Source organism: Uranotaenia lowii, chromosome 1 (genome assembly GCF_029784155.1).
Source record: "Uranotaenia lowii strain MFRU-FL chromosome 1, ASM2978415v1, whole genome shotgun sequence".
NCBI classification, from domain to species: domain Eukaryota; kingdom Metazoa; phylum Arthropoda; class Insecta; order Diptera; family Culicidae; genus Uranotaenia; species Uranotaenia lowii.
In genome coordinates, this window is record NC_073691.1 from 140,966,719 (window position 1) to 140,984,585 (window position 17,867).

Consider the following 17,867-nt stretch of genomic DNA (forward strand, 5'->3'; position numbering starts at 1 on the left):
AGATATCCGTTTTTAAATTTCAGTGCCCACATTCCATGGTCAAAGTACCAAAATAAAAAAAATATTTTTTCTTTCTTTTTGAAGGAATTTATCCTACTACGGTCCAACTACTAGGTGAACCTTCGATAAAATAATCATGTGGAAAATTTGAAATTTCACAAGGGAAAATAAAAAAAACCCTGAAATTAGACGATGATAATCCTCTGGTCCCCTGCTTTTATCAATAACTTAGTCTATTACTGTTCATTTTTAAATCTTCATTCATCAACCGAAACGTTTCCAATAAGAGCTTCATTTTATGATAAGCGTTCATGTATGGGAGGGGCTCTTCCATACAAAAGAAATGTGTTTCCATAACGAAAAGTCTAATCGAGCACATGGAACCAAATTTGGCATGGTAGGGTACTTCGGCTGGGAAATGATTCTTTAATTATTTTGAGGGACGGTCCCTCATATCTACTATTTTTTCGCATAACTCGGGATTCTACCAAGCAAATGGAACCAAATATGGCATGGGAAGGTATTTGGGTAAGGAAGTCATTTAGTTTCCCTATCTCCTTCTAGTGAGGAAATTGAAAGGGGGAGAGGGGCTCCCATACAATTTTTCCTAAACTCGATAACACTAATCAAGCACTATCTAACACTATTTAGCATGGAAATGTGTTTTTTGAATGTTCAACATCATTTTACAATTTATCACAGTCACAGCCACTATTATCTTCTTACTCAAACTCCAATGAAAAAAAACTCTTGCCACCTTGAAGTACTACTGGGGATTGTGAGATAAAATAAATTAATTCCAACAGGGGAAGAATTTGATCAGTTTATGTTTCTTCAGATTCCAAAACATTCCCAAAGAAGCCCTCTTTGAGTGATTTCAAAGTGGTCGATGATTCATTCGAATTCAGCCAAGGTATTTAAAAGACCCAAATACTAGTATTTCACTAGCTGCTTGCTAGCATCCTCAGTGGGTTATCGACTCTCTTTGAGAAAAATCAATAAAACGCTGGACAGCAAAAGTGGAACCACCCAAGGCCCGTTCCGATTTGATGAGCTTCCGGTGTTAGCGGTAGTTCCTCCTGCTGGAGTAGTTTTACCGGTGCTCGAAGAGGGTTCAGCCGTCGAAGCCGTTGTCGTCGAAGCATCCAAACTGGAACATCCGTCTGCGGTCAGACAGGTTCTACAGCGCACAACATCGAGCTGGGGAATCCAGCCTTGGCAGAAATTGGCTGCCACCGCAACGGTGGTGCATCCCTTTCCGGCTAAATACTTGACGTCATTTTCAGGATCTACCTGGTCCATCGTTTCATAATCGTAGCAAATGTAGGGACCTTTCGGATCGGCACCGTCCGAGTTCGAATTGGTAAAGCCTATCAGTCTATGATTTTTTGCCACTTGCTCCTCATCGCAAGTTAGAACCCTTATTGGATCGCTTACACAATCTAGCTTGTCGTAACAGGTTAAACATTTCACTTCGCCGGGCGATTGGGCAATGGACGAACCTAAAACGTGGTGTAGGTATCCGGGATATTTAGAATTCAAAATGGAAATATTCTACAAAGCTACTCACTGGCCAGGAAGGCACAAACGAAGATTGTAACCGTAAACATTCTAGAATTTTCACTTGCTGTTCACGTACAGATTGTTTGAACTTGGGACTTGATACTAAATCCAATTTACTCTAATCAGTAGGTTTATATTCGCTAGGGACTATTACATTGTTGATAGACTCTTAAAATTTTCTAGCTTGCACATGTTCATCAAGTGGCAGCACGTGCTAGCAGGTCGATAACGGTGATATGATAGTGCTTGTTGAACTGGATGTTTCAAATCATAGCTTAAATAGGGCGAGAATTTAAAATTCACATCAGAGATTGAAATAATTGCTTCAGAAAAATTCGTTCTGTCGATTTCGAGGAAAGGGGAAAAAACTGTACAGACTTTTCTAGAAATTTTTTTTCCGAAATCTTCAAGACTTTTTTGAAAAACAGTTGACATCTCTGAGGTCAATGCGCACTAAACCGCTGTAAAACATACTTTTTGCTCCCATATGTTTTTTCGATGACTTTTGGGTTACTAAGCATCAGTGTAAAATTTGAGATTATTTAGTTCATTACTGAGTTAGCTCAACGCGTTTCAATATGGTTTGGACATTTGTATGGGAGAAGAAATTTTTGCATATAAATTCAGCCTGAAAATTCTGGGAGTAGTCGTGTGGAAGTCTGGAAGTTTGGAAAAAATTGTGCTCCTGTGATTTTTTTCCCAAAAGTTTTGTTTTGCGAGGAAATTTTAATTTTTAAAATTCACTTGGACGCCTATTTAAACAATGTTAAGTGTCTATCTTAGAATAAGTATAATAAAGAAGTGTTCAGAAATCAGCTGGAGCATGTTATTGAAATTGGACGGAGCGATGGGAAATTCTGCAAGCTTAAAATGATCATGCAAAGCTTCCATTGGAAAATTTCGGTGAGATCAATCCATTTTTTTTTTTAATTTTAGCCCTACAAAATGTGTTGCGTCATCTGCGAGCATTTTTAATTGATATTTGAATGTGATATTGTCCAGACTACTTTTTGTTATGAACATTTTTGAAGGTTCACCTGATATTTTCAGAAGAAAAATTAAAGATTAGAGGTAGTTGAAGAAATTGAAACAATTTCTTTCTTTTGATTTTTAAATAAATTGATGAGTGAATAATTCAAAGTTTTATACGCATGTTTCGATGCAATTTCTCTAAATTTTTATCAAATAAAATGTACGTTTGAATTATTCTTGAAAACCAATTAGTAGATGTGACACATAAATTCCTTTTTTCCAAAGATTTTAGATAAAAATTGCTTAGATAGACAAAAAGATTCATAATATAAGTCATAAGAACAAATCCAAAAATTTTAAATATTTCAAATATTTCCTGTGTGCACAAAGAAAAAGGCATCGAGCATAAACTGACTGATTAAACCAAATTTTTGGTTCCAAAAATATCATGTAAATAAAATGTTTTTTTATTTATTTAATGTTATAAGTAAAAAACCATTGTTTGGTTTGGATTTCAATATCATCAAAGAGGTAAGAAGTGTTTTTCTGGTTCATTGAATTTCTTATTTATAAAAAAAGGTTTAACTCTGTTCCATGGATCTGGGGGGGGGGGACGTTTACTCATGTAAACGTTACTTAAGAATTCTGCAAAAATCATGCATAAGTTTTGAACTAAAACGAAGATTTTTAGACCCCTGGGTTTGAGAAATTCAATTCAATTCAATTAATCTTATTCATAAGACTGAAACGTGTATCGAACAGTTTCAAAAAAAGTTTGGTGGTCACCTCCTGTCCCAAGCCAGTGGTAACGGACCACTAAAATCAAATATGTTTGAAATGAAGATTGTCTTTAACTATTGGTCTTGCTTATTTTTAAGCTTCATTTTTTTTAGCGTGAAAAGAATCTAAGTAATGCATGAAAAAAGTTATAAGCATTTCAAATTAAAAGATCTTAATCTATTGAAAAGTGCTAAGCAAATACCTGTCTTTGCTCTATAAGGCTTTTAATAATTTCATTAAATTGAAAAATACATGTTGAAAATTTTTTTTTCGTATAGAATATAATATCTTTTCTAGGTTAGAGCAAAAACCCAGAAAATAAAAGAAAGAAAAAAAAACAAAATCTAGGGTACATGATAAGTTAGCGGTTTCTGCCGGGGAATCTAGCAGCGAATTTGACTCGATGAAGTCAACTGAATAATAGAGCTACAGCTTGATTTGTTTCATCTGACGATTTGGCCTATAAGTAAGGTGTCGGAGAGGTAATCAGTAGACTCGTGTTCGATTCCTGGTCAAATTGGTTTTTTTTCATGTATCATTCATGATAGATGCATTTTGCACTACACGGTGAGGTGTAGATTCATCAAACAAAGCAATAACAAAATGATCTAGGCCTGTTTGTAGAATTCAAAGAATTAACACATGCTCATGCATTATGTTTCTGGTGTTTTGTTTGACGGATGATGCTACTAGCCGTATAATGTAACAATCATAATGTAACAATCAAAAAAATCAATCATGAATGGTATGTGAAAAAAATCCCCTCGAACAGGAATCGAACTCTAGTCTACTGATTACCTCTCCGACACCTTACCAATAGGTCAAATCGACATATGAAACAAGTCAAGCTGTACCTCTATTATTCGGTTGACTTCATCGAGATGAATTCGCTGCTAGATTATACGGCAGAAAATGCTCATCGTGCCATGATTAATTGTGCTCTGTTGGCCCCAGGTTAACAAATTTAGGTAAAAACGCGTTTTAAAATTGATAAAAAAGAAAAATAAAAAATTTTAAGATGCCGAAAATTGAGAAACAATGTGTAAATCATGTTGCAGTGCGTACATTTCAGATCAAGATGATTTAAAGGTCATAAAAGCTTATTTGATGGTACTCAACAATTATAATATGTTCATCACTCGAGAACCTTGCTGGTTATAATCTAATATTTCTGAAAATTTGTTTAAGAAAATACGTACTTTTGTAGAAAAAAGGAGTGCTTATTATGCCCTGGGTGTTCGTGATGCCCTTATCTCCCATAACATCAATTATTAACAAATTTAATTTAAAAAATCATTTTAGAAAATTTTGTTAATTCACAATTTAAAATGGAAGAAAAACAAACTTAAAATAATATTTTTGTTTACATATTAAAATTTTGGACTAAATAAACCCTGAAAGATTTATCTAATAATTTCGAAAAATATGAAAAAGTCGATGGGCCAACGTTCTTTGACATCTGAGATTCTCCCTCATTTCTGTTAGTATAAGTGACGAAAGTAATCATACGTTAGGGCATTTAATCTACGTAGTTCATAAAGCACCAATGTTCTGTAACCGTTTCAAAGTACAACCGAAGTAGGGGTGCTACAGAAAAAAAACAGCAATCAGTGCTAATCGGTAAGGTTACTGCCCGGTGATCCATTTCTCTTCAGGAACTTTCCGGCACTTGGCTAAGATCTCCCGGGGGATTAAACTGATTAAGTCATCAGCGGAACAGTAGAACAGCAAAAAAAAATATAGGTTCCTTCTTAAACACGGATCTCGCACCACAAGTCATCGTCGTCGTTGTCATAATTGTCGGTCTTTGCCCTCGTCGCTCCACATCACTTCGATTCTCTACAACACTTGACTCAACCTCGAGTGTTGTTTACTGATGCTGATCGATGGGATTATAATCGGCAAACACTTTTCGCTAGCCGCGTGGAAAACGGCAACAAAAAATAAATAAACAAAAGTCTTCGGATGGTCGGTAAAAACGGGCGAAAAAGTGGTCAAATTCTTTGAGTTAATTTGATTTACTGTGACTAAGAAGAAAAATCATTAAAAAAAGTTGATACCAAAAAAAAATCGATGTTATCCGTGGCATAAAATCCATGTGTGCGATTTGCGCAATACTTTGGTACCATGTGGGAATATTACGCATGCAAAATATGACATAGAAGTGCAGCGATTTCACACCTTCGGCAACAATCGCTGGCTTAATGGGTAGCCGACCGACGACGATTAAATTGTCCACTTTGCGGGTGAAAGAAAAAAAAACGCCGAACGACGCCAACGACGGCGAAGAGACAGTGAAATACTTTGCTCGGGGCACGATCGGGGCATCGAACACACCACGACGAACGAACAAGCAAAGGTGAGATGAGTGATGCGTTGCGTTGAGTGAGATCTCTCGACTTAAAAGTTGAGCTGTTATCGACCGCGGCAGTCGCCAGAAGCGAGGGCATCGACCTTTTTCCTACTGGCTGGTGTGCCATTGTAATTGGATTGCGACTCATGCGACGACGCGGGTGTTTCTCTGCTAGCGTGTAGGGGGGCTGTTGGATCATTGATTTAATTTCTTTCATCTCAATTTGCCGCCAACACCCTCGGCACTACTGTCAAGGTTGGAAACGAAATTTGATGATACAAGAAAAAAACAGATTAAAACTAGGTAGCGATTAGTGACGCTCGGTGGTTTTCGATTCGTTTTTGTCAAAAAAGAAACGTTCGGTTTAATTAGATTTCTAGGTGTCTAATTCATGTAGGTTCGGTTCTAATTATTGAGCTGAGTCGGGTTCTGATAATTTTTGATTGAACTATTTTTCGGATTGTGGCCGTTGCCCCCACGAGTTTTAATTTCCTATAATATGATTTGGGTCCCCTCCCCTTCACCGGAACAGTGGCTCCCATAGAAAACAAACATAATCGACATCAAATCAAGCAAATGAAACCAAATTCGGTATGCGACATAGATTTATTACAAGAATGTTTCTATGGTAGTACTCTTTTTAGTTTCAAATGAAAGAAAGGATGGGTTCTCATTTAAATGAAACTCACAGTTTGAAATTACTCAAGTACTAATCAAGCAAATGAAACCAAATTAAAAATATGAAAGTAGGTATATGGGAATCTGAAAAGTTTCTTTCAGACCTACAAGCATATTACTTTTTAACAAATAGAAATTCGGCATGAAGAGGTTTCAAGATACGATAAATACACAAATAATTATGAATGAACTAACACGATAAAAGTAAAGTAGTACTTCAAGGCAGTTGGATTTTGAGCAAAAAGATAATAGTCGTCCGGATTGACTTTCTTTTGGAATACCCAACTAAAGTGTAAAATGATGTTGAACATGTCAAACACAGTCCCATGCTAAATTTATTTCCGTTTGCTCGATAAGTGTTATCGAGTTTTAGAAAAAATGTATGGGAGCATCACTTCCCCTCTCTATTTCCTCACTGGAAGGAGATAGTGATACTACATGATTATAGTAGATTCCCCCTACCCAAACACAACCCCATGCCAGATTTGGTTTTATTTGCTTAATATGTTCCCGAGTTATGCGAAAGAATAGTATGGGAGAACCCGTCTTTCAAAATAATTGTAGAAGCATTTCCTGAACCCAAATACCCTACGATGCCAAATTTCGGTCCATTTGCTCGATTAGTTCTCGAGTGATGCAAACACGTTTCTTTTGTGTGGAAGACTATTCCAAAGCGATGGAAAGCTTTCAAACCATTTTAGGAACCTTCTCCGGGCTTAAGAGCCCCCACTAGTTTCCGAGTCTGTATGGAACAGAAGGACTGACCGAAATTCGTGTTTATAAATACAGCCAGCCCAAAAATTGACTACAAGTGAGTCTGAACAATTTTCCATACACTGGAGTTTACAGGTGTCTTGAGATTTCCAATTTACCTCAGATCTCAGCCAAATTTCTGGGATTGTTTTTCTCCCAGTTTAGTTTTGATTGCATTCTAAACGACTTAGGTTATATAGGGGAGATAAGGGCATAATGGCCACCTTAAGAAGGACGCTAATTTGATTAAAAAAAACAGCTATAATTTTTGAGTTACTTCTTGGTTTCGTGTTCAGACTCTAAAAGAATCTATTTCCTAACGGGCTTTAACTTGAAAAAGCTAAAAATCAGTTACTGTAGGGACATAATGAGAACCCCCACTGGGGGAGTATAAGCACCATTGACTATTGGCCTATTGGCCTATCATCCGCTGAACTAAGCACCAGAAACACGATGCAAGAAACATTTAATAACCTCTTCGACACCTAACCAATAGACTAAATCGTCCGATGTAAACTTGTCAAGCTGTGGTCCTATAATTTTAGTTGACTTCATCGAGTTGAATTCGCTGCTAGATTGTACGGCAGAAAATGCTCATCGTGCCCCGATCAATAGCGCTCTATACGCCCTGGGTCAGCAAGATAAAAGAAAAACACGTTTTAAAATTGATTAAAATGAAAAATCAAAAATAAAATGATGATGAAAGTTGAGGAACAATATGTACATAATGTTGCAGTGCGTATTTCATAGATCAAAGTGATTTAGCAATCATAAGAGCTTGTTTTCCGGTGCTCGAAAATTATACCATTTTCGTCACTTGAGAACCTAGTTGTTTTTTTAAATATTTTTGTAAAGATCATAAAGAGATTTTTTTTTGCTGAAAAATTAATACTATAAGAACTATAAAACAGTTCCTCATAAAAATTTGTTTGAGAAAATTCGTACTTATTTCAAAAAATGGAGTGCTTAATATGTTCCGGGTGCTCGTTATGCCCTGATATCCCCTATGCGCTCATATTAAGTTAAAAAAGATAATAAAATAATAAGATAGATAATATAATAAGATCAGATACATCTATGAATCCAATAATGGAACTTTTCTTCAACACTCTTTGAAGATATTTTAGTTAAACCTTTAATTAAAATAGTATAGTACCTGGGCAAAAATTACTGCTGACAAAATATCTCAAACGCTAAGAACCAGATCAAGGATTAAGTCTCGTTTTTATCGGTCCATCTCACGTGAAGCTTTCCACGGAACATCTTTCACTTTCATCAGATCGTTTGATACAGCAATGAGACAGGACGACGGCTTTGATTAATTAGACAGATCCTGTTCGGGTCCATTGCTGCCACGCGTCTCTGGCTAAGGTAGGTACTTGAACGTACTTCTATGTACTTCTCACTTACCCAACGGAAGTGAGTCATCTTTCAACGACACCGGTTGTTCTGCGCTCAATAAAACAGCAAACTTCATTTCATATTTATTATGTTGATAAACAGTTCCATTGACATTCAGGCAGCAACAACATTCGCAACAGGTTCCGCAGCAACCGGTTCGATCGGAAGGTTTCTATCAGTAGAATCGCTGGCTGTTTTTCCCTGGAGGGAAGATGTTGAATAGAAAAAAATGGATCTCCCATTGGACCTTTAGAACACTCATCGACACAAAGTGAAGATCTTGCAGGGGAATCAGCTTTCGGAAAAATGGTTTTCAAATCGATTGCGAAAGTGCATTTGCGGCAGCAAAGTACCGAAATCAGGTCAGCTAGGGTCTTTCCCAACTACCTTCCCATTTACTCTGCAGCTAGCCTAACAAACTGGAGGAAAGGTTTATCTATTTTTACAAGAGCCCCCCATACGAAAACGTAAACTGGTGAGCGAACGAACGGGGCCTTGAAGGAGAAATCGGTTCAGTTCCCGCAAAAAAGTGAAACAATATGCATTTAAATTCATAAGCCCGCATGAATTTAATAGACGTTTTATAAATTGCATGTGCGTTCGAAGTTTCTCGCGGCGCTGAGCTTCTGATAGAGAGGCGCACAGACGCATGCATGTGCTCTTATCGTCGTTGAGTATCCAGACTTGCGTTCAGCTAGGAGAGGTCTTTGGGCCACGGGGAAGGTTCCCTGCTGATGCTGGAGCCAGCCCAACTGGAAGTAACTGCTGCTGGTGAAAAGTTGATGTGGGGGCAGAACGAGGAAAAACGCTGGAAAATGTTTGGGCTGCCAAATACGGTGGGCTGCCCGCCGGGAAAGCTGTATACGATCCGGTCTAACCGAGATCCGTCCTCAGCAACGTACGCATTCCCCTTCATCTGACAGGCAGTCAGTGGGGGAAATAGCTCGCTTTCACCGAACGTTCGGTGCGTCAACGGAACGAGACAGTTTGTGAGAAACCTTCCGGAATTTCAATAATTCCGATAAATATTGATGATTTTTTTCATTTATATATTTTCTTATAAGAAAAAGAAGCATAGTGAACTCAAATCGCAATTCCAACTGCATAGTGAAAAGATCGTATAAAATGTCGTCTGAAGTCAGTTTAAATCGGATATGTTAGAAAGTCCGCCATGTTTGTATATTTTGAAATGATTTAGTTCCCGCGCGGGCTTCAGGTGAGAAAATCATCGGCATGTTCTCTCTGCAATCAGCAGTGCATCCAGATGGCTGATAATCAGATGGCAATTGAGTAATATTGACCAATGAGAGAACGGCAAAATATTGTCGCTGGCAACGATTTGAAGGCTATGAGAGCAAAATCTTGCGTTCTCTTGTATTCTTCCGATAGGTACGAATAAGGTATCGGATAATGCCCAATTGGTGTAGTTTTCGTCGCTTTAAAAAGAAATGTATGTATATGTATATTGCCTCCATTTTGGTAGGTAAATGCTGTGTAATCGACTTTTATACGATCATTCTATAATGTATATGGAGGGTATATCAAAACAGCATAAGAATAGCTACATAAATGTGCCTTTAAATCGATCGATGATAGTTTACAAAAGGTTTTTCGTCCCTTTCGAGGCGTGGTGTTTCATAAGTTTTTGCTCCGACGTAATGAAAGATTAACTTTAAAGTGGTATTCGGCCAACAGCCTCTCATTGGGAAAAAACCACAAACCTTTCAAAATCCAAAATCCAAATTATTGGTTGTAAATTAAAGGTTAATTTCAGCAAAGCACACCGATGTATAGTTTGTCTGGTAAAATTTTAACACCCAAAAGATACTACAAAAATCCATAGCAACACATTTCCAAATGATGTGACGCAACGATGGAATGGGTCATATAGTTTTTACTGAATGTTTCAACCAATTTTTTTCGTATACTATTTTTACGATGAACAATATTTTGAACTATTACTTCTTAATAAGGATCGAGGAACATTGTGTGATTATGATGTGACTTCAGCCAGGATTTGTCCCAGATACACAAATTCCAATATCACAGAGTTTAGAAACGCGAATTTGTCAGCCATGGTAGAGAGTGTCCTGAATTAAAATAGAAAGTGGCAGTTATTGAATTTAGACCATTTTTATAAATTGAGCTTATGATATATCTCCGTGTGCAAGTCAATTGCCTTTTGAGCCGATGTCCGTGAGTTCGAGCACACAGTTGTACCGGATAATATTTTCAATAACTGTCCGCCAACTGCAACCTTGATATGAAGTCGCAAATATCATTAAGATGGTAATACAACTATGATCGAAAAAAAAAATGTGGCTAAGTCTAAGTGAATGCTCGAAAATTAGTGATTTCACAACGAAATCTTTTTTCTTTCATCTAAGGAGTGTATTCGAAAAAAAAATTCAACACTTTGTTTTTTGAATCACTTTTATAAATGGAAATTGATGAGATCGTCAGAGAAGCTACCTGGCAATGTTATGTTCACATGGTGCAAATTTTTGTGATGCTATTTCAGTTGGTTTCAAGAGCGCGTTCAATGAAGAAGTCTCTCGACTTCATTTTTTGCGCAACACGTGCGCCATCTATCTTGATACTATGAACCACTCTTTTTCAAACCAAAGCTATTTTTGATTACGTTTTCTATTTTCTGAAGCTTAACCTGCAAAATAACTCACAAATTTTTATTTGGTCGATTCCAGATCCAAATAAAACAGAGTATAAACTGTGTGAGACCTATTGAAGTGCAGTGCAAGAAATCAGATCGCATTTGGAGGCAGTTTTCGTTATATATTCATCCATTCATCGTGTCAATCTTAATAAAACATGGAGTGATTTGCAGTTTCAACAGATCGTTAGCATTTTCAAGCACTAGACATCAATTTTTTTAAATATTTCTCATTGTTTATTTCCGCAAAATATAGGCGATACTTGTCTACGAAAAGTTTTTGGCTGGAAACCAGCCAGGTGTTAGCTAAAGAGTTCATTTTGCTGTCCATTACAAATTTGTTTTCATAATACCTCCCCACTTGCAGTCCAAATATTTTGCGAGCGATGTAACTTCCATATTTTGTTTATTTTACCTGTGGGCAGCTTTTCTACCTTGTCGATATGAATTCCTGCCTGTTTATCAGTCATTCATACGAACCAATAAGAAAAATAAAAATACTTTTTTCTGACATTTTCTATTGATATTTTCGGATTGAACTTGAAAAAATCTTGCACCTTCCTAAAGTTCATAGAGTCAATCACCTGTGAGTGATTTTAATCAAGTTTTAGGACTTCTGGAGCGATTTTCTTATAAACTTTGGTCGAATAGTTGATTTTCAGCTATTTTCGTGTCTCACTGAGACTCTTTAATGAACTACAGTACTGGGTTTATCTCAAAAACCACATGACAGATTGTCACCAAATTTTGTACACGTACACATTAAATTATTAGGTAGTGTCATTGAAAATTTCATTAATTTCCACCCATGCATTCAAAAGTTATTCATATTCACAATACAAAGTGTTGCTTTTTTCGAATACACTCATCATAAAGAGAAACCTTGAGTTGGTTATCAATGTTATTTAAGTAAATTAAGACTTAAGCGTGATGTTTTGGAATAATTTTGAAGAATTCTCTTTAAAGGTATGTATCAAAAATGGTTGTCAGATTGCCCGGTTTTATCCGAGTTTGTCCGGATATTTAAAACAAAATTTGGATTATTCCGGTCTGGCCTGGTTGCCCAGATTTATTCACTTTATTTACCAAACCATACCAAATAAAAAATAAATTGTGTTGCAATTTTTGTTTATTCATTAGTCCAAAATGACATTTTTCGAGCATTTTTTTTTCAATAATCATTTATGGTGTTTTGAAAGCCTTAAACGATTTAAAATTTGCTGATTAGTTTTGATAAAAAAAAGACATTTTCAAGTGTTTTTTTTTTACTAATTTATGTTGAATAATTTATGGGTTTTTGACAAAATTTGCCCGGATAATGCCCCGAATTTTGATCGATCTTTTGAAATCAAACGCCCGAATTGTTACAGGTTTTTAGAAGAAATCGTCCGGATTATTCTGGCCCAGATATACATACATATGCTGAAAATATTCCTTAATGTCACTAGCTTGTCAAAAAAAAAACCCGATACGTCTATTAATCAAAACCTTGAAGCGAGATTCGTTCTTCAGACTAACAATAGACACCATGTTGAAATAAAAAGAGAATTGATTGGAAAAATAATTTAAAACAATTTCAACTCAAAGTTTATCCAATGTGTTTTCAATAATTTTTTCCTTTTTTCGCAATCGATTTTCAAAACAGTAAATAGCACAACAATCGCGTCAAAAATTTGTTTTTACAAATTGTTTGCCAATCTATTGCGTGGGATCGAATGAATGAATGAGGTTGTGGCTTTTTGGAAATGTTATTTGATATTTGTAGCAGTTATCAACTCTGGTCCGATTTTGGGGAACTATAAATGGTTTTTTTTATCAATTCCGGAAGTTTTATCAAAAGTCCGGATTTCAACCGGATTTTACCCGGATTTAATCATTTTATCTGTCAAACCATACAACAAATTGTGTTGTATTTTTTTTTATTCATATGTAAAACACGAAATTTTTTGATAGTTTTTTTTCATGATTATTTAAGATTATTTTAAAGCTTAAAATATTAATCTGCTGATAAGTTTTGAAGTAAAAAAAATTGTTTTCAACTTTTTCATGCTTGATTTTTGTTGAATGATTCTTGGGTTTTGACAAAATTTGCCCAGATAATGCTCGGAATTTTGATAGATAATTTCAAAATCAAACGCCAGATTTTTTCCAGGTTTTGGGATAAAATCGTCCGGATTATTCCGACCCAAATATGTGCTGAAAATATTCTATCAACCTTAATGTCACTAGTTTGTCAAAAAAAAAAACCCGATACGTCTAGGAATCAAAACCTTGAAGCGAGATTCCTTCTTCGGACTAACAGAAGACACTGTGCTAAAATAAAAAAAGAATTGATCGGAAAAATAATTCAAAACAGTTTCTACTCAAACTATATTCAGTGTGTTTTCAATCATTTTTTCCTTTTTTCGCAATCGATTTTCAAAACAGTAAATAGCACAGAAATCGCGTCAAAAATTTGTTTTTACAAATTGTTTTCCAATCTATTGCGTGGGATAGAATGAATGAATGAATGAGGTTGTGGCTTTTGTTATTTGATATTTGTAGCAGTTTTCAACTCTGGTCCGATTTTGGGGACCTAGAAATGGTTTTTTATTCATCAATTTGATTTGAACTTTTCATTCTTTTACCTTTCTGTTTTCACTACTTTTTCGATTTGTAACTTTTTTGAACATTATTGTTCTATTTTTAAAATTCCTTTATTATGTACACTTACGATCAAAATTTTCCATAGACACATACCTGAAAAAGAGAAAAGAAACAAATAATTAGTTGATACAAAATAGGATTGTTCAAATTGTAATAAAAATTTATTTGATATTTTTATTTATTATACGATATTGATGAGGATGCAAAAATGTTTCACTATAAGCTCATGGGAAAAAATAATTCTTTAGGAAAAAAAATTATTCGAATAAGTCCCGAAAGTTAAAATCAATAAAATTGGTTGTAAATTTCGGAAGAAATTGAAGCTTCTTGACTTTTATTTTTACCCCTCCTACGTCGTCTCTTGTTCTTGGAAATCAGCAGAAACTCGATGGTGAAAACTTTCAATCGATCGAGGTCAACCCTTCTAAAGATTGAAAACAAAACGTCAAAAAACCTTAAAAAATTGCTAATGGATTCATGCCAAGTCGCATCCAACCTGAAAAATGCTAGATGTGTACATTTTCTCAACATCAACCTATGAAGACATATGTCGGGGGCCAACCGACTGGAGCCAATTTTAACACTATTATTAGATGAATTAATTACCAACTCAACTTGTGTACAAGAAAACGGTGCTAAGAAATACGGAATGAAGCAGGAACACAAAAAAAAACCCGTCCAGGCTACTTAACGCCATTCCATTGATCGGGGGACTTTCCATCAACAACCACTCGATTCCGAGCGTATGGGGGCCATCTTCTATAATGTTTTTTTTTCGGTTAGTCGTTTCTACGCTCACTTCCGAGTGGCGAATCCCCGTTTCCCGAATGATGGTGAATGACGGGGAGGAAAATGGAAGAGGAGGTTCGCTGAATCGATAGAAAATCAACCGAATGAAAGCAAACTAGATCTTTATCCTCCTTACTTGCCGATCGTTGCTGATTCGTCGATCCGTCTCGGTGGTGGAATCGGTTCCCCCTTTCTGGTTCCATCAACAACAACAACAACTATCAGTCCGAAAGTGAGGAAAGGGGACAGATGGGTTGGCTAAAAATCAAGTGACCCACGTCCTCAATAAATCGCTATAAAATTAATGAGTCTATACACCCGAGGGGTAGCATCTTCGATTTCTGCGGAACTCTTCTAGGCACGAAGCATTGGAGGATTTTTTGTTTTGTTCACTTTCGGATGAGTTTTCCTCAAAATGAATGAAAGTGTTATTTGTGGTTCGACAAGTTTTTTTCCTTTCCAAATCTGCTTATATTTATTTCATCAGGCAGCTATAGATAGATGATCCCCTCTAACCTAACTTTCCTCAAAATTGGCTAAAACTACCACGGTTGTTTTCCGAGCTCAGGTCGGCAATTTTGTGATTTCTGAAAGCGAAATTTGTATGTGTATCGATGGCATACATTGGAATTTGTGTAGGCGATTTTTTGCCTGCTTCGAGAAACTGGAATCCCCAGTTTGATTTATGTATGACAATTTACGTAAATGTTTGTGAACTTTGATTAAATCAATTAGAGGTTCCGCCCAACTTTCTCAACTTGATTGAGACTTCGTATTTAAAACATTCCATCGGATGGTAGACGTGCGAAGAATTTATTTCCGAGTGACTTGCCAGAAAGGACATAATCAATGTTAGTGTCTAGGGTACTTGATCCGGAATGATTTGTATAAAAAGTTACATTTTAAACATATTTAAAGAAAATCAACTAAAAGCAATATAAAATTTGCACCTTTTTCTATCTATTACACAAGCTTTTTGTCTAAGCCCCATGAAGCCTTCATCATATCATTAAACTGAATGAGAGAAATAAATCTAGAAATTAGTGTTGAAGGATGAAAGATGCGAAATTATGGATAATGGTTGAGAGATGATAGAATACAGATGAGACATGAGAGATGAGAGATGAGAGATGAGAGATGAGAGATGAGAGATGAGAGATGAGAGATGAGAGATGAGAGATGAGAGATGAGAGATGAGAGATGAGAGATGAGAGATGAGAGATGAGAGATGAGAGATGAGAGATGAGAGATGAGAGATGAGAGATGAGAGATGAGAGATGAGAGATGAAAGATGAGAGATGAGAGATGAGAGATGAGAGATGAGAGATGAGAGATGAGAGATGAAAGATGAGAGATGAGAGATGAGAGATGAGAGATGAGAGATGAGAGATGAGAGATGAGAGATGAGAGATGAGAGATGAGAGATGAGAGATGAGAATTTAGAGTTAAGAGATGAGGGATGAGAGTTGCGAGATGGAAAATTAGAGATGAGTGATGAGAGATGAGATATGAGAGATGAGAGATGAGAGATGAGAGATGAGAGATGAGAGATGAGAGATGAGAGATGAGAGAAGAGAGGAGAGATGAGAGACGAGAGATGAGAGATGAGAGATGAGAGATGAGAGATGAGAGATGAGAGATGAGAGATGAGAGATGAGAGATGAGAGATGAGAGATGAGAGATGAGAGATGAGAGATGAGAGATGAGAGATGAGAGATGAGAGATGAGAGATGAGAGATGAGAGATGAGAGATGAGAGATGAGAGATGAGAGATGAGAGATGAGAGATGAGAGATGAGAGATGAGAGATGAGAGATGAGAGATGAGAGATGAGAGATGAGAGATGAGAGATGAGAGATGAGAGATGAGAGATGAGAGATGAGAGAGGAGAGATGAGAGATGAGAGATGAGAGATGAGAGATGAGAGATGAGAGATGAGAGATGAGAGATGAGAGATGAGAGATGAGAGATGAGAGATGAGAGATGAGAGATGAGAGATGAGAGATGAGAAATGAGAAATGAGAGATGAGAGATGAGCGATAAGAGATGAGAGATGAGAGATGAGAGATGAGAGATGAGAGATGAGAGATGAGAGATGAGTGATGAGAGATGAGATAAGAAAGTGAAGATTAAAGGTTAGAAAAGGGAGATATTGACTAAAATAATTTTTAACCTTATATGCCGTTGTGATCACCACCGATCAGAATGAGTGTCCTACTACGATCGTTGTTTCCATCTCAAATATTTCCGGAAATTAAACTCCATTTCATGAAGGTAAAAGATTCCCTGCATGCCATGGGTAAAAGACTTTCAGCAAGCTTAATCTCAGTGTTCCTCTATTTCAATCAGTTCGACGCTGTCTGTCTACATCGTTGTGAAATAAAATTCTTCAAGCATTTTTTTAAACTCTCAGAAAAAAATAATTGGAGTCGTCAGATGTCTTTCTGCATCAGTTTTCTGATAGAAGGACCAATTTTTCGGTATGACGAAGGCCATTGAATAAAACGCTGGATGCATCGAGTTCATACGTTCAAATGTTATTGCTCTTGCCTTGAGTTGTTATGTATCAACCCACGGCTTTCTCCACTGTTCAATGGTGGTTTCATTTGTTTGCAAACATCGGAAAGACTAATCACTGTGAATCCAGCTTAACATCCAATGGCAATAAAATTTTAAAAGCACTCTATACGATGATGCGGCTTGCCATCGCCCAATTTTCCACGCGCGCTCGCTTATTCAAGTTTCAACACTTTTCGATTTATTTCCCTCTTTCATTGACATACCATTGATTGATTCGAATTCGATCGAGAGCCGGTTGAATTAAGCGTTTAGTGTCTATTATTATAATCGATTTTTTATTTTGAAAAGATGTTGCCTTTTTTTCTCCAACATTATTTACTAGTGGAAAATTTCAAAAAAAAGTCCCTCAAATTTATGATCTTAAGAAGCACAAATGGGCACGAGTTCCATCCTCCCGTGACCTTAAATCGAGCCCTATCTGAATGGAAACGTTAGTGGTCATTGTCGGTTTTTATTGGCGACAATGATGTTGATGCCAGGTACTGATTAGTTTGTTGGCACCAGACCACGAAAAAAAAAACAAAATTAAAATCAAACTAACCTCCCACACAAACGGGCAGTTTATTTAGAAAAGGGGTCCGTCATGTTTGCTATTATTCATTTGGGCAGTGATGGGGAACCCATTCATAGTTGAGGGGAAGGAAGGTGGGAATTTTCACTTTCATCACCTGGTGCTGCCGGT

At 36.5% G+C, this 17,867-nt stretch overlaps 3 protein-coding genes across 3 annotated transcripts in view; 1 reads left to right on the plus strand and 2 right to left on the minus strand.

Moving 5' to 3' along the window:
- LOC129740318 (autophagy-related protein 16-1) overlaps window positions 1–17,867 on the plus strand; it is a 355,598-nt gene that overhangs the window by 335,684 nt on the left and 2,047 nt on the right. The gene's annotated exons all lie outside the window — the stretch shown is intronic.
- LOC129740317 (uncharacterized) overlaps window positions 1–17,867 on the minus strand; it is a 459,755-nt gene that overhangs the window by 322,142 nt on the left and 119,746 nt on the right. The gene's annotated exons all lie outside the window — the stretch shown is intronic.
- Window positions 869–1,659, minus strand: LOC129740319 (uncharacterized). The gene is made up of 2 exons (XM_055731958.1): window positions 1,571–1,659; window positions 869–1,502 (listed from the first exon to the last, which is right to left on the minus strand). Exons 1-2 carry the CDS (start codon window positions 1,608–1,610, stop codon window positions 973–975), a joined length of 570 nt encoding a protein of 189 aa, XP_055587933.1. The 5' UTR covers window positions 1,611–1,659; the 3' UTR covers window positions 869–972.